This window comes from Chrysemys picta, chromosome 2 (genome assembly GCF_011386835.1).
Source record: "Chrysemys picta bellii isolate R12L10 chromosome 2, ASM1138683v2, whole genome shotgun sequence".
NCBI classification, from domain to species: domain Eukaryota; kingdom Metazoa; phylum Chordata; order Testudines; family Emydidae; genus Chrysemys; species Chrysemys picta.
In genome coordinates, this window is record NC_088792.1 from 203703946 (window position 1) to 203725198 (window position 21253).

General features: G+C 41.7%; 1 protein-coding gene and 1 long non-coding RNA gene across 11 annotated transcripts in view; one reads left to right on the top strand and one right to left on the bottom strand.

Moving 5' to 3' along the window:
* Nucleotides 1-21253, top strand: part of LOC122172475 (uncharacterized) — a 112186-nt gene that overhangs the window by 32699 nt on the left and 58234 nt on the right. For 2 of the 3 annotated variants that reach the window (XR_010597992.1, XR_010597990.1), the window contains exon 4: nucleotides 13315-13439. This is a non-coding gene — a long non-coding RNA (uncharacterized LOC122172475). Of the gene's footprint in view, nucleotides 1-13314; nucleotides 13440-19214; nucleotides 19342-21253 lie in introns of all 3 variants that reach the window. The other variant, XR_010597991.1, reaches the window with a different exon arrangement.
* The window catches only part of ANKRD12 (ankyrin repeat domain 12), a 109668-nt gene that overhangs the window by 23925 nt on the left and 64490 nt on the right, over nucleotides 1-21253 (bottom strand). For all 8 annotated transcript variants that reach the window (XM_042843282.2, XM_065582054.1, XM_005282648.5 and 5 more), the window contains 4 exons: nucleotides 19794-19994; nucleotides 15112-15254; nucleotides 12372-12519; nucleotides 822-5527 (listed from right to left, as the gene is read on the bottom strand). In XM_042843282.2, coding sequence (XP_042699216.2) covers nucleotides 822-5527; nucleotides 12372-12519; nucleotides 15112-15254; nucleotides 19794-19994 — 5198 coding nt within the window. The remainder of the gene's footprint in view (nucleotides 1-821; nucleotides 5528-12371; nucleotides 12520-15111; nucleotides 15255-19793; nucleotides 19995-21253) is intronic.

Sequence of the window (21253 nt, forward strand, 5' to 3'; positions counted from 1 at the left end):
CATAATCAGTAGAGTTTAACATTAGCAAAATAATTATATGTAGCTATTACAAATATTTCTCTTATTCAAAGGAACTATGAAGGGCTTTGAATCAACAGCAACCACATTTTTGGCAACTATTTTTTACTTATGTAGTGCCCTTCATCTAAGTATCTCAAAGTGAAAGGCAAGAAGTATTATAAGTAAATTGACAGAGAGATTAAGCATAACATTTTAGGAACTGTTTAGGAATTAAATTATTTAGGAACCTAAGTCCCATTGACTTTCAACTCTACCAAATAGCTTAAAACATTTAAGTAATGGTTAAATTACTGGCACTGTCAGGTTAAAAATAACATTTAAAAGTTACTTAATTTGTTAAAATGAATACAATTCTAAGAATCTTAATTTACTTTAAAAAAGGGAGGGGGAGGGAGAGAACTGAGGTCCTCAAAAAAGAAAATATAATTTTAGCATTGATTTCACTTAGCAGGACTTTTAAACTGGAGAATGCTTTTAAGTATCAGAAACATTTTTTCTGTATACCTTTTACATACATCTTCCACACATTATTGTCTATCTTCTATTATGGTGACTGCTGTGATACCACTGCTCATTGCTTATGCAGAGGAAACCATGTGCACTCAGGGGCAGTACCCACAATACCATTAGTCAACATTGGTCAGCTTATGCTTTTCAGCAAATGTTCTCTGCCCAACATACCAGAACCAGGGATAAAATTTTCAAATGTGCCCAAGTGAACTGACAAGAATATGAAAGATATACAGTGAGTTGAAAACATGCCATTCGTTGAATACACACCAAAAGATCTGGTTACTTACAGTTGGAATGCATATCTTGCTCAAAGGGTTGCCATCCAGTAGATATGATCCATTGAAGGTCACATATTCATCATAATACTGAGGTGCCTGAGGAATAACGCTACACAATAATTTACGTTTCTCTTCTATTTTTCTCCTTATATGCAAGTATTCAAAATATGGATTTGCTCTCTCTGAACTGTATGGCTGAATCTCTTCGAGTTTCAGAGAATCTACAATAGCTGCCAGAGACTGCTGGGTTTTCTCCTTAGCTTGCAGTAAAGAGGGATTCACTTGTACAGGCTGAGGCACACGTGACACCTTTCTTTTGCGTGGATGGTGTACTTGAGCATCATCTTCCTCAATTAATCTTATCCTTCCTTTTATAGATGCAGCGGACTCAGAGTCTTTTTCTGATGTTTGTGTGCAACCAACAGAATTCTGTTTACTCTGACTAGCAAGCATATTTGCTCTATTTCTAGTAATTCTTTGAGAAACTTCTTGTTGTTCCGTTTTATGATCCTCAATAGTTTCTTCTACTTCTAGTTTAACTGTCTGACTGTATTTATGTACTATTTCTTGTGCAGTTTGCTGTGAATTATCTTCCAAATTAGACAATGGGTACTGTGGCGGGTCATGCGTTGAAATATTTTCTCCGCCATCTATAGTGCAATTATTTTTATTAACCGATTCATTTAGAATTCCTTTTGGTATTCCTGCATTTAGTTCACATAGATCAATGTCAGCTCTACTATTATCTAACTGTGCTGAAACCAAATTTTCTAGTTGGGCTTTTTCATTTTGGATTTCTTGAGTGTTAGCTGTGCTACTATCGACTTCATCAGCATGAGAATTCTTGTAAATAATTTTACTCAACGCATAAGAATTTGTATTTAGTTGTGAACAAGCATCATCTGCAGTAAAATCCTTTTCTGACAGTAATGTAGATAGAGTATTAGCTCTTCCAAAATTCTGTGAAATATCCTTAGTGACGCTTTCAGGATATACAGTGATAAGCACATTGGCCTTTTTAATATTTGATGGGAACAAAGTGTTTTCAGCTTCTCTTGTATTATTGGTGTCTGTGTCCAAAACAGAACTGGTAGTTTGAACTAGATTTTGTTGCTGTTGTACAAATATTGGCTCTTGATTGCTAATACCTGGTAAAGATATGTGTTTAGACATACACTCTATATCTGGGAGTGGCTGGATATGCAAAGAGCAGGGTGACTGTGAAGGCAAAAATGATGTAGATTCCGGAAAACTGGAATTTCCTACCATTTCAGTGTGTTGAGGTAAAAATTCAGACAGTTTCTGCTCTTTTAATGTCCTGTTTTCAGAATCATGCAATGCTATGACAGTACTAGTATCTTGCTCTGACATTCCATAACCTGAGCAGTTGGATCCATTACTTAATGAATTAAGTCTGTCAAAAGGCACATCCCATGTTTTAGTTAGCTGATTCAGACCACTTTGACTATATGGCTCTAGATGCATATGAATTTCTTCGGAAGGGCTCAACTGAGCAGTATTTTTAACAATATTTGTATCCAGTGTAACATGCTTGTTGCTACCAGTTTTAGTTGGAGAAGATGTAAAATTGGAATGTAAACCAGACATACTATTTTGAAAATCCCTTTCAGGCAAACTACAAGAAGATACTTCTGGTCTGGGAGAAGTGCAAGTATGACTTGGAACTGCTAGTAGAGCACTCTGACTATTTTCTTCAGATGTTCGAGGCTGTTTTGTGTGTTCAGAAATAACACTAGGCATACTGCATCTTCGCACTTCTACAACAGGTCTACAGTCATTTAAAACCACTTTAACATCTTCAACAGAAGCTGATCTAATGTAGGCTGGTGGAAGTCTGTTTGCAAAAGGAGGTTTAATGCGCTCTGGCAACTCTGCTAGGCTATCAGTCTCCCTTTCAAGAAGGGCCGGAGATTTGGCCAAAAATGGTGACTGTGAAAAGGACATTTGGGAATCAGAACCTTCTAGCATAAAGTCTGAATCATATTCAATTATGGGTCTTGGAGTAGTTACTGTAGTATGGCAAGAATCTTCTGAACTAGCAACTGAAACCATTGACACTGACCTGGAGCTTAGACCTGTCTTTTCACTTTCTGATCTAGGAGATCTATTTAAGTTGTTATCTAAAACTAATAATGACTTTCCAGAATTTGTTAAGTTCTTTATGTCTACAGATTGGGACCTACTACTTGTAGCATCTTTCAGCTGCTTCTCTTTCATGTAAATGTCTGACAATTCTGAGCTTTTTGAACGAATCAGCTCTTTGTTTTTTGATTCAGTTAGTGAATGTTTTGTTTTCTCTTTATCTTTTATCTTGTTAAATTCTAAACAGGACCGATTCCTTAATCTTTCCTTCTCTTTTTGTTTTATTTTTTCTTTATGTTTCCTATGCCATTGTTCAATTTCCAGATCTTTAAGGCTAAGCATTCTTTCGAAACTAGTTTGCATTAAATCATCATTCACTAATCTCTTTTCTTTAGGTCGAGTATCTTTTGGTGTTGATGATGGCTTAGGCTTAAGTTTTTCAGATTCAAGTTTTAGTTTAGGAAAATTATTTTGTTGCATTTTATCTTTGTGCTTGTCTCGTTCTTTGTATCGATCTATGTCTTTATCCTTTTTATCTTTCTCTCTACCATCTGGAGTTTTCAGCAATTCATCTTTTGGTTTCTCTTTCAAGGACAATAATTTTTCATGCAATGCTTTACTATCTGTAATATTACATTTCCTCTCTTCTTGCATGTGCTTTGAGTTTGCTACTGTTAAGCTGTCTTTATCTCTGGACTTTTCCTTTTTCTCAGCCTCCTTTTCTTTGTCTTTATTTTTGCCTTTTTCTAGTTTACTATACTCACTTTCTTTTTCTGATAGTTTGACCTTTCTCTCAATGCAATATTTTTCTTTGCTTTCAGGCAGGTGTCTGTCTTTGTCAATCTTTTCTTTGTCATGTTTTTTATCAACTTTTTCTTTGTTTCTTTCTTTGTCATCAAGTTTTTTAATAGTACTAACATTTTTTATCTTATCATTTTCTTTATGACATTTATCTACTTGCTGGGAATTTGTCTTTTCCTTTGCTTTTTCTATACTTTCATTTAGCTCTGCTTTCTCTTTCTCTGGCTTATAGTCATGTTTTATCTTTTTCTCTTTATCTACATTTTTTCTTTCTACCTTCTCAATGTCCTTTTCTTTAACTGAGGTTCGCCTCTCAGCTTTTTCTCTGATGTTTTTTTCCTGCTTTTCAGTATCTGCTTCTTTTTCTACTAAATGCATACTAGCTGGCTCATCTTTAGTACCTACAGCTGAACAGAACAATTCTGTTTCTTTATCTGTGAACATGTTCTCTTTTTCTTCTTTTGTATCTTTCACTTTTTCATCCTTAAATAATTTCTCATTTTCCTTTCGGTTTTTTTCTTTCTCATCTTTAAAACTTCTCTCTTTCTGGACGTGTTTCTCTTTTACTGATTTATCTTCTTTCACCATAGTTTTTTCCAGCTTTGATTTTCTCTCTGAGGGAAGAGATTCATGGTCCATATTTAACAATGTATCTTCAGTTTCATCACTTTTAAAAAAGTTCTCTTTCCAAAATTCTCTATCAAACTCAATATTTCTTTGTACCTCTTTAGCACTATCTTTGTGTTTGTGTTTTTCCTTTTCCCCATCCTGTTCTTTTTTGTGCTTGTCCTTTTCTCTTTCTTTATGCTTCAGTTTATGCTTTTTAAGCGTTTTACCTTCCTTGTCAGTTTTTTTCAGCGTACATTCTGAATTCTCAAATGCTGAACTATTTTCTTCCTCTTTAATTTTAGGACTAGATTTTTCACTCAATTCTAAGTGCAAATCTTTCTGATGCTTGCTTTTTTCTTTGTGTTTGCAAGATTTGCCACTAGAACTTTCCACTAGATATTCAGAATCTGTATTATGATCATACCTAACTACTTCAGATTGTAATGATATTTCAGAACCTCCTGGTGATAAGCATGTTTTAGTGTTTTCTTGCTTTAGTGGTGTTGACTGCTTTTCACTTAATCCACAGGGATGTTTAGGAGATTTGCTAGCAGTAATATGAAATAAGGGTAATGAAGAATCTTCTTTTGGGCTAAAAGATTTTTTAAACATATCCTCCTCTCTAGCTTTGTCTAAAGAATCTAGTCCAGAACTAACTAAATTCGTCACTCTACTATTTTCCTTTTCTTGCTTTAGTTCTTGATTCTCTTTATTTTTGCTCTGATTTTTTAGCTTCCTTTTAACTTTTCCTTTTTGCTTGTGGTCGTTTGAGACAATATATTCTTTTTTCATTCTTATATCAGAGTTTGGAGTTTCTGAACAAGGAGGAGAGACAATCTTTTTGTCTTGAAGAATTTCTTCATCTGAACTTTCAGAACTTGAGTACAAAACTCTAGACGGTTTCTGTTTTTTACTTTTAAATGATTTTGGAAAAACAACTTTTTCCTGTTTCACAAATAAATTATTTTCTATTTCAGACTCATCCTCTTTTCTTAGATCCTTTCTAAGAATACGTTTGTCATCAATCATTTTTATTTCATCTTCTTCATCATCTTTAAACTCATATTCATCAAGAGCAGTTGAAAGTGGTGCCTTACTAGGGACCATCTGCTTGCTGTCAATGACTAGAGATTCTTTTTCTGCTTCAGAATCAACATTCCCATCTACACTGGAAGGATTTACAGATGGAGCTTCTTCAAAATCTAGATTGAGAAAACAAAAACAAAGAAAATAATGATGGAGATATTGACAACTCTGAATCATATTATAAATATTATGGACATGTATGGATAAATCATTAATTAATTACAGAGGTAAAATCTTCACATGACAAAATATAAAAGTTTACTGTTACACAATAGTTTTATAAAAGACAGCATAAAATATCACATATTCGAGAATTCACCAGTACTATTACAATATTGTCTTATACTCTATACTTCAAAAGCCAGAGGTTTTAAAGTAGTAGTCTGACCTAACCAGACATCTTTTACACATACAAACTTAAAACCGAACAAAAAACTTTTTTTTGCATCCAATAAGATTAACTACAGTAAATGTATTTACAGCTTTCAAATTCACAAAACAAATGTGAAAAAATAAAGAGCAAGAGTATGACTAATACTACATTATGAAATACAGTTTCTGTACATCATATAACAAGCAGTATATTAGTTTGTGACTTGTCAAAATCAGGATTACATTACTTTATATTTTCTACAGTTAAGTGAGTAAAATGTGATACAGTGTTTTTCATGCATTAGTTTTTCACCTCTTGTGAACTAGGACCAAGTTCTGATTCAATTCAGTAAGTAAGAATTTGTAAGTCTTATCTCAGTTTATCACAAAATTGCCACTTATGGCTTGTCTACACGTGGGGTTTAGTCTGCAGTAACACAAGTTTGTCTGGTGTGAAAATGCCTACATACACACAACGTAATTCATTACAGTGCCCTAACTCTGCAATCACCGGAGTCCTCTTTCAAGCTGTGCTAAGTTTGATACAACTTGAGGTAGTGCAGCCTATTGTTCATTTGCATGCAATGCTGCCACGCACTACTTTGTCAGTCCTCCAACTGCTATCCCAAACTGCTTTGTGTGTTTGTTACTGATCTGTCTGTTTGCCTGTGTGCTTTCCACTGCTCTGGGATCAGGCTGACCAGATGTCTCCCTCCCCTGCTTAAAAACTGGCATAGGGCCAGAATCTGCCTATTTGCTCTTAGATTCAAATATATCAGCATCGCTGCATATTACTCCAGAAGCATTACAACAAGCCTCGAGCAGCTGCTTGGAGCTGTGCAAAGAGCCTAGATCTCTTCGCCATCTCGGGAGAAGCATTGATGCAGCAAGCTCTTGTGGCCAGTCAACAAATAAAGACGTGTTTGTGGACATTGCTATGCAGATGTCTTCAAAGTGTCACAACCAGGATGCTGACCAGTGCCAGACCAAAAGCAACAGCTCAGGAGGGCTTTCATTAAAACCAGGGATGCCAGAAAACAGTCGAGACAGAATATAATCTGTCCTTTTTTTGAGAAGCTGGACAGGATTTTGAGCAATGACACCATTACTGAACCCAAGGAGGGTTGTATGTAGCCTGCTGTGCCCCTCCCCTCCCAACCTATGCCGATGACACGCAGCAAGAATCTTTAGAGGAGGAACATGAGGAGGGCAGTAAAGAGCTCTCCCCGCAAAGCCAGGATGTGTCTGGGACTCAAGACCTTGAAACCAACTGTGTAAGAAGCAAGTCCAATTCCCAGCCAGATACCCAGGCTGAGATTAAGGAGGCAGATCCTAGAGAGGGAGCCTTAGCATGTAAGTATCTGTCTTTACAGCATATTATTCTATTCTGCTGTCCTAGCTTCTGTTCCCAGTGCCCCATGACCACAACCATTTTTGGCAGATTTGAGCTAGGAGCTTCTCTGAGGCCTGGTCTACACTACGAGTTTAGGTCGAATTTAGCACCGTTAAATCAAATTAACCCTGCACCCATCCACACAACGAAGCCATTTACTTAAACATAAAGGGCCCTTAACATTGATTTCTGTACTCCTCCCCGACGAGGGGAGTAGCGCTGAAATCGACATTGCCGGTTCGAATCAGGGTTAGTGTGGACGCAATTCGACAGTATTGGCCTCTGGGAGCTATCCCACAGTGGACTATTGTGACCGCTCTGGACAGCAATCTGAACTCGGATGCACTGGCCAGGTAGACAGGAAAAGCGCTATGAACTTTTGAATTTAATTTCCTGTTTGCCCAGCATGGAGAGCACAGGTGAGAGAGACATGCAGAGCTCATCAGCACAGGTAACCATGCAGTCCGAGAATCGAAAAAGAGCTCCAGCATGGACCGTATGGGAGGTACTGGATCTGATCGCTATATGGGGAGACAATTCCGTGCTAGCAGAACTACGTTCCAAAAGACAAAATGCCAAAACATTTGAAAAAATCTCCAAGGGCATGATGGAGAGAGGCCACAATAGGGACTCATATTAGAGCCACATGAAAGTTAAGGAGCTCAGACAAGCGTACCAGAAAACCAAAGACGCAAACGGAAGGTCCGGGGCAGAGCCGCAGACATGCCGCTTCACGTTGAGCTGCATGCAATTCTAGGGGGGCCGCCACCACTACCCCACCCCCATGCCTGACTATAGTGACTTTATTTCCTTTGAAAGCAAGCTGTGATCGAAGGGAGAAGGGTGGGTTGCTTACAGGGAATGAGTCAATCAAGGGGGCAGGTTTTCATCAAGGAGAAACAAACAGAACTTTCACACTGTAGCCTGGCCAGTCATGAAACTGGTTTTCAAAGCTTCTCTGATGCACAGCGCTTCCTGGTGTGCTCTTCTAATCACCTGGCTGCACGTAATCAGCGGCCAGGCGATTTGCCTCAATCTCCCACCCCGCCATAAACGTCTCTCCCTTACTCTCACAGAGATTGTGGAGCACACAGCAAGCAGCAATAACAATGGGAATATTGGTTTGGCTGAGGTCTGAGTGAGTCAGTAAAGTGCGCCAGCGACCCCTTAAACGTCCAAATGCACATTCTACCACCATTCTGCACTTGCTCAGCCTATAGTTGAATAGCTCCTGACTACTGTCCAGGCTGCTTGTGTATGGCTTCATGAGCCATGGCATTAAGAGGTAGGCTGGGTCCCCAAGGATAACTATAGGCATGTCAACATCCCCAACAGTTATTTTCTGGTCCGGGAAGTAAATCCCTTGCTGCAGCTGTTTAAACAGACTAGTGTTCCTGAAGACGCGAGCGTCATGAACCCTTCCCGGCCATCCCACGTTGATGTTGGTGAAACGTCCCTTGTGATCCACCAGTGCTTGCAGCACCATTGAAAAGTATCCCTTGCGGTTTATGTACTGGCTGCCCTGGTGGTCTGGTGCCAAGATAGGGATATGGGTTCCATCTCTCGCCCCACCACAGTTAGGGAATCCCATTGCAGCAAAGCCATCTACTATGACTTGCACATTTCCCAGAGTCACTATGTTTAGTAGCAGCAGCTCAGGGGGAGGGGGAGACTGTGGGAACTATGGGATAGCTACCCACAGTGCAACACTCCGGAAGTCGACACTAGCCTCGGTACATGGATGGACACCGCCGAATTAATGTGCTTAATGTGGCCGCATGCACTCGACTTGCCAAACATACAATCTGTTGCCAAAAATCGAATTCTGTAAAATCGGAGTAATCCCGTAGTGTAGACATTCCCCGAGTCTCCAGCCCTTGCTTCCTTGATTCCTTGGACCACACTGTCTGTTCTCCCCCCTCTACATATTTTCAAAATGGTGATTGGTCTGGCCAGGCAGTCGGCTTCTGTCTCATACTAATGCCCCAACCATTCACTGTTTAAAAGCCCATTTCATGGAGGGCACATACCCATCTACCTATTATCCTTTCCTCTCCCTGCATCTATCCTGTGGGTCTTAGGTCCATTTGCTCTCTGAGAAGCCTGAGGTTGGAGAGGAAAAAACACACAGAACTACTCGAAGAGAGCATTGCAGTATCCAGAGACAGTGTCATCATGACAAAAGACACTATGGAGAAAAAGGGATGTGGAGAGACAACTGAGAAGCAGAACACTCTGCTGCAGAGCATGCTGCTAGCAGGCACACAGACAATCTAATGCGCTCAACCAGGACCCAGCCATCTTCTGCAGCCCGTGGACAATATGGGGTACTGGGAACACCAGCATATGTTCTCTGCTGCACCCCTGCAACCATGCTCCCAGAGACCATTTCCCTCCCTAGCCCAAGGTCAGGGCAGTGAAAACAATTGCACCTGGCAACCCAGCTTTTAGACCCATCCAACGCCTTTGATTTAGAGCCCTGACACTGAACACCGTAAGGCCAAAGAACAAGAAGAGGCAGAGGTAAGGTGTATACTTGCCTGTGAATTGGAGAGCCCCCCCCTCCCCATTGTTGTGTTCTGTCCTCCTCTGTACTGTGTCACTTTAAAACTGCATTTCATTGTTTTAATTAAAGGTTTATTTCTGGTCGTTATATAATAAATTGTTGTTTAATAAGAAAAAACATTAAAAATTCATTCAGGAAGAACGGACAATACATTTTACACAGAAATCTTTAAACTGAGCACGTCATAGGCTTTTACAAAAATATAAGATAAAATGAGTGCCATAATGTGCTACTTGTTTCACCCCATCGAAGACACTGTAATGCTCACAATCCATTTGCCCCTCTCGCCAGGATAAAAGCTGGATATACAGCTGCACAATTTAAATGCTCTGAGTCTCAGGCCTGAAATCAACAGGCATCCCTGACAATTATCCTGGCTGTTTCCATTTTTCAGTGGATGTCTTGATGGCTGCTCAAACCTCTGAGCAAGTCTCTGCAGTCTCAGCCTACCACCCATCATTAAGGCTTTCTCCCTTAGTCTCACAATATTGTGCAAAATTCAATATGCAGCTACAATCTTAGGCAAGTTTTTTTCTGCAACTTCTAACCTAGCTCATAAGCACACTCAACTGTCATGCTGCAACTCCTGAGGCAATAGTTAAATAGCTCCTTCCTTCTCCTTCAGTCCAAGTGGCCTGTAAGTGAACATCTACACTGGAATAAAAGACCTGTGGCACGACCGCAGCTGTCTTGAGTCAGCTGACTTGCAGGGTCCCAGAGATTGGGCTCTAGCCCAAGCCTGAACGTCTACATGCCAATTTTACAGCCCCGCAGCCTGAGCCCTGTGAGTCCAAGTCAGCTGACCCAGGCCAAGTGTGGGTGTTTAATTGCTATGTAGATGTACCCTGAATGGCTTCCTTAACCAGGGAAGCAGAGGATAAGACAGGTCTCCCAGGATGATCAGAGCAATCTCCATGCCATTAGACTAGTGTCCATAGTGATCCTGGGGACAAACTCTCTTTTATTCATTAAGGTAAACAAAGCTGAATTCTGAAATATCCTAGTATCATGGACCTTCCCAGCATTTTTGTTTGTGAACCTTCCATGGTGGTCAACCATGTTCTGGGAAGACCCTGGAAAAATACCCTTTTCTATTGATCAACTCTGAGCCTTCATGAGGATGGCAAACAGTAGGCACATGGGTCCCATCAAAATCCAATACAGTCTGGGAACCCCATGTGTGCAAATTCATCAATAATTTCCTGACCATTACCAAGCTTTATAACCCACTGCAACAGTATCTTACGCATGGCATCACATCCTTGCATGACCATGGCCCCAGCAGTCAATCTCCCTGTACCAAATTGCTTTGCTATGGACTAGTAACATGCAGGAGTGGCCAGCTTCCCAATTGCAGTGACGACCCACTTCTCAATGGGTATGGAGCACCATACATTGGCACGCTGCTGCTGCAGCAGTTTCACGGCTACTTCAGCACAGATCTAAAAAAAGGTTGCCTTTGCAATCCTGAAATTCTCTTGCAACTAGTGGTAATTCCAGGTCTTCAGAACAATCCTCTCCCACCAATTCTTAGGTCGGAACAGTGTTGCACTGCGTGAAGCTGATCTAGGAACCGTTCCTGTAGTACCAGTTGCTCGGTGTCATCTTCTTCCTCCCTTCTCTGCTGCTGAAGCTGCTGCTGGAGAAGATGCTACTCTGGTAACATCATCTGTTTGGTGGTGCTGAAGGTGAAGTCCAAAATTGAAGCCACCCAGCTTCAAGAGCTCAAATAAGCCCAAGCAGCCTCTGTGTATTCACAGTTGCCAGCAAAGCAGTGCAAAGGATTGTTGGGTCCATGCTGGCTAACAGCAATTCAAAAATGGCATTAGTCCACCCAGAAAGAGATGAAGCATGAGGCAGATCATAATCATGGGATTTTTTAAAAATTTGACCCAAGACCCAGAATATACACTGGCTTCCGCTATGCACCCCGCAGTGCACACAAGAAAAATTCCAGAATGCACACTGCTCAGCAGCAAAGCAAAGGCCCATGGGACACCCTCCCAGAATGCCATGTGTTTAGTATACAAGAAGCCCTCGCAACTGATGCAAATTGAAAGAGGGCATAGCCATCCTGCATGTACGCTATTACTATGGCTTATGTACAGTGCATCAAAAAGCATGTGTCAACTCAACTAACCCCCCCCTTGTGTAAACTAGGCATTTTTTTAAAAAGGGATATGAAACAAACATCAGTCACATTATTATATAACTGAAATAAAAAGTTCTTTCCTCCTTCCTGAGACTTGCATTTTTAAACTTTTTTGAGCCAACTGAAAAGATCAGAAAAAAATGTTACAGAGTTATATACTCCCTTTATGGTATAACTGTCTATCCTGTCTATCTAGATTCTTATATCACACCAATAATTGTTTTACTTGAATACACTAATCAGCATATAAAAACAGGGTCTTGAAATGAAAAGTGTTAGACAACCTTAACTACAGGTGTTGCTACAAACTCTTTCTCTAATAAACTGTACTAGCTATCATTACTAAAAGACAGTCAAAACATGCAAGATGAGGTGAACAAATCTATATTCTTTTATAAAAAAATATATATATATAAAAAAGAGGTTATTTATAATGCATTTTTCTAGTACTGTGCAATTAAGGTTTAACTCTCTAACCTGAGCAACTGTCTTCATCATCAGAAATAGGCACCTCCTTTTTCAATAGCAGTTCCAGTTCTTCTGTTTCTGCTACATCAACTGGTCTCTCACCATGTTTGTTGGCCTGAAATGGATTTCCACCATGTCGAAGCAGCAGCTTCACAATCTGCAATGTGAGAACTTGGTTGTTACATTTTGTAAGAGCTAAGAAGTGACCCACTAAATAAATACAAACATTAATTGTGCATTCTTCCTCATTTTTGCCTTCTTGAGTAATAATCTCCAATTTGACATGGGCTATGTGTACTGTAATGACATAATAGAGTGCTCCAACCTTTTACCTATGGAGGCCCAGGTTGCAGAACTGGACTTCTGGGTTGCATACTACCTGCTGAAATGGGATGTAGCCCATCAAATTAAGGAGAAAAAATGCACCCCCTCCCCAATTAAATGTCTTCAGTTGTTTGGACCAAGCAACAGCAGGGGGAGCAAAGGAAGGAGCCGCTCTTCACTCTTGTCCCCTCTGCTCCAGCGCTGCTCGCACTCACCCAGCTGCAACTCCTGAGCTCTCCCTTACTCTCCTCGACCCATCTGCACAGCACTCTGCTCTGAGGAAGGGGAAGTGGCACTTCAAGAAGTGTAGTGACAAAAAGCCACAGGTGGTTTTGGGGTTTTAGGAAGAAAAGGCTGTGAGCCATTGCTATAAGATGATGAAAAACTGGAGGACCATAACTTTTTATTAAGTAAAAATTTACTTGTTTTCAAATTAAAAAGAGGTTCTAACAATTTGTTGATTTTAAGTAACTGAATCAGACAAGGCACCACAGTGAGTTATTTTTACCAAGCATCCATTCCTATGCCATGACCTATTCCTCTTCTCCATAACTGATGGCTGTCTCATACCTTCCCGCCAGAACTCTCCTCTCCTTCCAACATTAACCAGCGCTCTCTTTCTCTTCAGACCCTTTCAATATCCTGCATTATTTGGCAGCCAGATCTGAGCAGTTGGCACGTCTTCCTGGAACTATTGAGCTCTCCCTGAGTGCTTGAGGGAGACAGCAGAGGAGCTTACAACTGAGCATGCAGGTAAACAAGGTACTAACCCAGCACACAGCAGCAACTGTGACCTGTAGTACAGGCCATGGCAGTAGGCAGTATCAACATAAGCCTTTCAGTGTTGCTTGAGGCTCAAGAACTTCGTAGCAGTAACTGGTGCGAGAGTGAAGTGATTGACTAGCATATTTTTTTTAAATGCATAAGACTTGAAATTTAACTTGTGATTAACAAATGAACAGGCCAGACAAAATCAGTGGGGGCCAGAAGTGGGCCATCTGAACCAAATGGACAAAAACCCCAAATAACACTATATAATAAAATTAGTAAATTGTAAAAGTGTATATTCTATAACTGGGTTTAGAGGTACAACTAGAAAAAAGAAAAGTTTGTCCTTATGTAATTCAGTAGTTGTAAAATGAATTTCTGGTAACTCATTACATCAACTGGACAGCTGTGATTCATGCTCAGCTCTCTCAAGTAGATGAACTAATAGGAAGATTTAAAATTTTTGTTGCCATCGCTCATTTGGAGGATAATTTCTTTCCCAATCCAAAATACTTTTTGTAACAAAACAGAAAGCACTGAACAAACAAGAGACAGCTACAAAATCCCATCTAAAATTATCTTCCTTGCCTATTGATCTAATCACATCACCAACCCTTTTTGAATCCCTCCAGTTTAAAACTTCTTGTCCTTACCTTTACAGACCTATATAATTCTGCCCTGGCTCATGCATCTCTGAACTTGTTTCTTATCACATGATCCCCTTAATTCCTTTAATGATGAAAGCTTTCATGCCCCTTTTGTACACTTCTTCCACAACTATCTTGGTGACTTTGTCCATCCAGGTCCTACATGCCTAGAACGCTCTATTTTCTGTTTTCCAAGCCACTATCCTTTCTTCATTCAGTTCCATTCTGAAGCCCCTCTTCTGCCATGATACCCACAAGAAGGAAGTCAATAATTATAATATAGCAAAAAAACTTGTCATTTTCTACTCTAGATTTCCCAGTGTACCCTGTCTTGTTTAGAATGTAATCTGTTTGATGTACAGATGATCTATGTTTTTAGTCTCGTACAGTGATCAAAGCACATAGCACATAAAATAAGGATTATTAATAAAGCTAACAAATAAACAAACGATCAATGACTGGAGCATCTAGTCTGCAGAAATCCTGCAGAGAGATAAAAAACACAAATCCAGAAATGATGGAGAAAATAGATGGATGTAAACCTACAGAAATAATTTCAATTTCCTTCAAGACGTGACAGCAAGTAATTCTTAAGAGTATCAGGAGAAATGCTTATCTAGCTCCATACATAAGTCCATAAATAAATGAATGAAATACTATAAAAATACTTTATAAAATATCAATTTGAAATATTCACTAGAAGCTAGAATGAAGGTTAGAAGTTGTTTTCTGTTGAAAAACACACACAGTAGAAAAAGCCTTAGGAAAAGAAAATCTTGTTTTTTAACCTGCTTCCATTCAATAGCTTTTAGAGTCTTTCTACATTTTTTGAAGCAGAGAGTAGGACAAAAGATCTGTCGAGTACTGAAAATGGCAAAAAGCAAGACAAAAGATTTTAAGATGTCACAAAGAGCAGAATCAGGATTACATGGTCATTCGGTAGAGACTACACTAGATTCAACATTTGCACCTACAGATATTTACTTATTGTTTTTCTAAAGCATACTTACATCTCTATGCCCACTGCTAGCAGAATCATGAAGTGGAGTATCATCATCCAGTCCTTGTGTGTTCACATCTGCTCCTGCTGCTATCAGAACCTTAGCAACATCATAATAACCAACATTACAAGCTTCATGAAGCGGAGTCCAACCTGTAATCATGGAAGTCAGAATGTTTAATTTTTGATCTTATAATATTAATATATTGTTTGTAACCAAACAAACCACTTGAAAACATCAGCACAAAACATAATTGTTATGTGGGTCATTTCAAAGTGGTGTGTGTGTGTATATATATATTTTCTTAGGATATATATGTGTGTGTGTGTATATACACACACACACACACACACACACACACTAAGAAAATTCCTGTGCTATACTGGACTTTATATACATAATGTGGCACTATTTGTAACATCTTCCGTCTCAAGATCAAAATGTGTTTTATAAGTGTTAAGACTCACACTAACACACTATAGAAGGTAAGCATCCTATATTTAAACTGAGAACGGAGCTCACAATGCAAGTTTGTGGCAAAACTGAGAATCTGATCAGAAACCACCACCCTAATTATACACCTCACTCCTTCCTGGTAAATAAATATTTTAGACACATCATTATTTGATTTATATGCAAATGACTGAATAAGACTCCATTTGGAATTACAACAAACCTCCATCTTAAGAAGTTTGCTTATGCTAATTGCCAATCTCTGTTCTTCTACAGTAACTGAACATACAACAGTAATGACTGACAGCTTTCACATTGTTGAGTACAGGTGTGAATAGCACCTACCCCTTATAAATCATTCTAGATAAGCTACTGACAAATAAACCAAAAAATGTATTTCCTGATATTTCTTAAAGCCACTAGCATTAATTCTCATAATCAGGGACTTCAAGTTCCATCTTACTAAGCCATCTGACACCAAGGCTGCACATTTTCTCCACCTCACTTCTTCATTCAACCTGCAGCCCTAGTTCAACTCTCCCATTCACCAAAGGGCCATTTACTTTACTTGGTCTTCACCAAGCAGTGCTCACTCCTCCCCTCTCTCCAATTTCTCTGTTGCTGAGTTACCCCTCTCCAACCATCAGCTGGCCTCTTTTCAGCATCATCCAAGAGCCTCCCCTCACGCCCCGTACTTGGCCTTTCTGTGACTTCCAGCCAATCAGTATTGATGACTTCTCATCTGCTCTCAGCCCTCTCCTCCCTTGATATGGCTATTGATTCTTTCCAGGCACCAATCTCCCATCACAAAGTCTGTCCTACCAACCTCCCAACCCTAGCTCCCCACCCCTCCCCAGTGCCAATCAGCGGGGGGGACGGGGACCTGGAGGGCCATTTAGCCTGGGCCTCAAGCTCAAAGGAGGCCTCAAATTTAGACACTGCAGTTCTGCTCTTCCAATTCAAACCTAGACCCTGTCCAATCTGGTTTCCACCCACTGCCCTCCCCCTAAACTGCTCTCAGTAAAATCTCTAATAACCTCTTCTTGGCCAACAGTCAAAACCAGTGCTCCATCCTCAGTCTCCTTGACTTTTCAGCTGCCTGTGACACTGTTGACCATGCTCATCTCAAATCTCAGCCTGCCTTGGCTTCTGTGAGTCTGTCCTGCCCTGGTTCTCCTCCTACCCCTTTAATTATCGCTTCATCAGCATGTCCACCAGAGGATCCTCCTCAACACCCATCCAACTTTCTGAGAAAGTTCCACAGGGCTCCGTCCTTGGCCTCTTCTATTCTCCTCTACACCTTATCAGTGGGTAACCTCACTGGCAAACACAAATTCAGCTACTGTCACTATGCTGACAACTCTCACATCTTCCTTTTTCCTCCAGACCTCTCTCTTGTTCAAATTAAATTTTCACCTTGTCTGTCTGAAATCAATTTGTGGATGTCTAGCTGTCAGCTCAATATCAACATGGCTAAAACATAACTCCATCTCCCTCCACTCTAAAGTGCACCTCAGTACCTCATTTCCTGATCGTTGTGGACAACACCACCATTCTGCTCATCACTCTAGCTCAGGGGTCTCAAACACGCAGCCCGCGGGGCTATTTCCTGCGGCCTGCCAAGTGGCCCGCGCCCCTCCCCCCCCCGGGCTACCTCCAGGCCAGGGGTAAGCAAACTATAGCCGGCCCGCGGGATTGCCCCCCTCGAGCCCCGTGTCGCTCCCTGAAGCGGCTGGCATCACGAGGAGGGGGGGGGGGGCGCGGAGAGCAGAGGTCTCCGTGTGTTGCTCTGGCTTCCAGGCACCACCACCACCACCCCCCTGCAGCTCCCATTGGCCGGGAACGGGGAACCACTGCCAATGGGAGCTTCAGGGGAGGTACCTGGAGGAGTGGCAAGCAGCGTGCGGACCGCTCCACCTCCCCTCCCCCAGGGGCAGCAGGGACATGGTTCCAGCTGCTTCCTGGAGCGGAGCAGAGCGGCACGGGGCCGGGGCTGGAGCGGAGCAGCACGGGGCCGGGGCAAGGGCAGGCAGCCTGCCCTGGCCCCGGTGTGCGATGCTGCCACCCCGGAGTCGCTCAAGGTAAGCGGCTCTGGGCCAGAGCCCGAAGCCCTCCTGCACCCCGCCCCCCAACTCCCTGCCCTGAGCCCCCTGCCTGCACCCCAACCTCCTGCCCTAAGCCACCTGCCACATCCCACACCCCAATCCCCTGCCCTGAGCCCCCTGCTGCACCCCACATCCCAACCCCCTGCCCTGAGCCCCCTGCAACCAAACCCCCTACCGCACGCCTCACCCCTCCTGCACCCCACACCCCAACCCCCTGCCCTGAGCCCTCTGCCACACCCAGCACACCTCCTGCACTCCCTGCCGCACCCTGCACCTCAACTCCCTGCCCTGAGACCCCGCCACACCCCTCCTGTTCCCTCTGGGGGAAGGGAAGGGGCAGAGTTGGGATGGGGACTTCGGGGAAGGGGTTGGAATGGGGGCAGGGAGGGGGTGGGAAGAGGTGGGGCGGGGCCTCATGGAAGGGATGGAGTGGGGACAGGGCCGGGAGCAGCAAGGGGGTGTGTGTCAGTGATGCGGCCCTCGGGCCAATGAACTAGTCCTCATGTGTCCCTCGTGGTCATTTGAGTTTGAGACCCCTGCTCTAGCTTGTAATCCAGGTGTCATCCTTGACTCAGAGCTCTATATAGGTTCTCACAATTAGGCAAAAATCTAAATCTTGCAGATTTCCTGCAAAAAAACATCTCTAACATATGACTTCCATGTCCATCCACACAACTAATGCTCTTTCCCAGGCATCCTTTGATTTTGATTACTGCAACATCCTGTTTCTGGCCCTGAGAGATAAAATCTTGTCCGGCTTATATCCACCAGAATGCTGCTGCTATATGGATAATTTTCCTAGCCCATTGCTTTGACCACGTCACACCTCTCTTTTTGTATCCCCCCACTGGCTCCTTCCTCTCTACTGCAACAAACATTTGCAGCTTGTCTTCACTTTCAAGGCCCTTTCTGGCCTATCCCCACCCTAAATATTATCTCTCACTCACTACTGAGATGCCAACTCCTGTTTCTGATCAACCAATACCAGCCTCCATCACCCACTTGTTACATTTTCAAACAAGCATCTTTGTGCTTTCTCCCACATTGCCCCTTATGCTTGGAGAAGATCTTCATAAACATCTGCAAAACTAACACATTGTCCTTCTTAAAACTCTCCTTTCCATTAGGTCTACAAAACCATGACAAGCACTAGGCTGCTGGTGTGCTAAGACCACTTGATGATCATGCTGACCAAAACCACCTGTTTCTTTGTAATCCCCAACAACTAGACTGCAGGTGTGATACAACCACTGCCTGTCATGCTGACCATTGTTTCCTTGTACTCCCATCTGCCTATATCCATCTATTGTTTCGTGTCTTATACTCAGACAAGGAGCAGGGATCGTCTTTTGGTTCTGTGGTTGTACAATGCCTGGCACAATTCCTGGTCCATAACTAGGGCTCCTAGGTGCTACTGAAATTCAAAATTAATAGTAGCTGTAAAAGACAAAGCTGATGAAATGTTACCTACTGTTCTGCCCCACCAATAATGCCAGCAGCCTCTTACAAACATCATTGTGCTTTCTTCTACTTTGCCACTTGTGTACAAAACAGCCTTACTGAACTGATCTGCAAAGATACGACTCTCTCCGCCTTCAAATACCCTTCCATGGCCAATTTCTACCATGATGTCAACAAAAAAACTGGCCAATGTTTAATGAGGCAAGTGACTCAGAAGCAGGTAAGGAAAGTCTCTTTTTAGTGTAATAACAAAAACTATATAAAAACCAACAAGTGAGAGACAGACAGTATAAATAAATAAAAATGGTATAAGTTGCTGGTCTCTCTTATCACCCCATCATATATTGCTCATAATCTTCAATTAGAAGTTCTTCAAATATATACCGCTAGTTTTAGGCAATACATAGCGTAACAGGGTCCTGATCAAAACTGAGACCTCTGGATGCTCGTATTAATAATAAAAAATATATATATACACAAACCCAATCTTATCCACCAACTACCCCAGCTGCCTTCACAACCACTATAGCACAAGTTGAGAGACTTCTGGTAATTATTTTTAAGTTACAGTATTAATTCATATCAGATTTAAATTGGAATTAAGTCTGACCTCTAGTAACAAATTTGGGACTAACGCTGACTTTTAATGAAATGAAGGCATATCAACCTTACCTGCAAAATCTTTTACATTCACATTTGCGCCTAGGCTGATTAACTCTTTAACTTGTTTAACATCTCCTCGGATGGCTGCCATATGTAAAGGAGTTTCCCCTCTTTCATTTCTCTTATTAACTTTGTCTTTTTGTCTTGATGAGGAGCTTGGTGTTTTCTTTTGTGTTGGTGTTGTCTGTAAAGGATGATGCAGGTTGGAATCTACAAAATAAGTTGAAAAATAGTCAATATAAATTTTGTAGCTGGATAATTTTTGCTTTACTTTATTTTACTTTCTCACCATCTTCAAATTTCAGTGTCCACAATTGGTCATGTCTTTTAATAGATTCCATAGTTTATGGAAATATCCTGTAATCCAGGGGCGGACAAACTATGGCCCGCGGGCTGGATCTGGCCCATGGGATTGTCACCCCTGTGGCACCGCGCGGCTAAGGCAGGCTCCCTGCCTGCCCTGCCCTCGCATCACTCCCAGAAGCAGCTGGCACCACGTCCCTGCGGCCCCGGGGGGAGGGGGGCAGAGGGCTCCATGCGCTGCCCTCGCTTGCAGGCACTGCCCCCCACAGCTCCCATTGGCAGAGAACGGGGAACTGCGGCCAATAGGAGCTTTGGGGGAGGTACCCACAGTCGACGGCCAAAACAAATTGCTAAGGGCCAGATTTTCAAAGGTATTTATTTTAAAGGTCTAAAAGGTGCAGACAGGTGCCTGGTGGGACTTTCAAAATTACCTAAGCTTCTTGGGCACTTTTGAAAATTCCACTAGGCACCTAAATACTTCCAAAAATCTGGCCCTAAGTCTACTTCACCAAAATCTTCTCACTGTCTCTAAGCAGAGAGGTGAAGAATTGAATGTATATGGACACTGAACTATCCTCTCAACAACAGAGATGGAAACCCAAAGTAAGGCAGTGTGATGCAACTTGCATAACTGCTGCCCAAAATATAGATGTTTTGTGGATATAGTGGTTTTCAGGTTACAGGAATGTCAATTCAGCATCTTCCAGGAGTAAAAATCCTTTATAATTAAAAAAAGAAACAAACAGAAAAATGTACCCATTTGAAATAACAGATGGTTCTAGAATAATCAGAAAGTACTACTCAAGTAGAAAATATCATAAATCATGAGACTATAATTAAAGATGGTCAGCAATACTCAGAGAAAACATTCTGTGGAGACAATTTTGGTGAAGGTCTGACAGAAAACACAAGGTGAGTGAGGCAATATCTTTTATTGGACCAACTTCTGTTGGTGAGAGACACCAGCCACACAGAGAAACTTTCCAGCCATACAAAGCTCTTCTTCAGGTCTGGGAAAGATACTCCCAGCATCACAGCAAAATGCAAGGTTGGAATAGATTGTTTAGGATAAGTAGTTAGCACATATTGTAAGGGATTTCTCAAGGTAGAGTGGCCTTTTAACACGTCTGCACTCATAGGACAAAAAGAGAGGGTTAGTGGGTTTC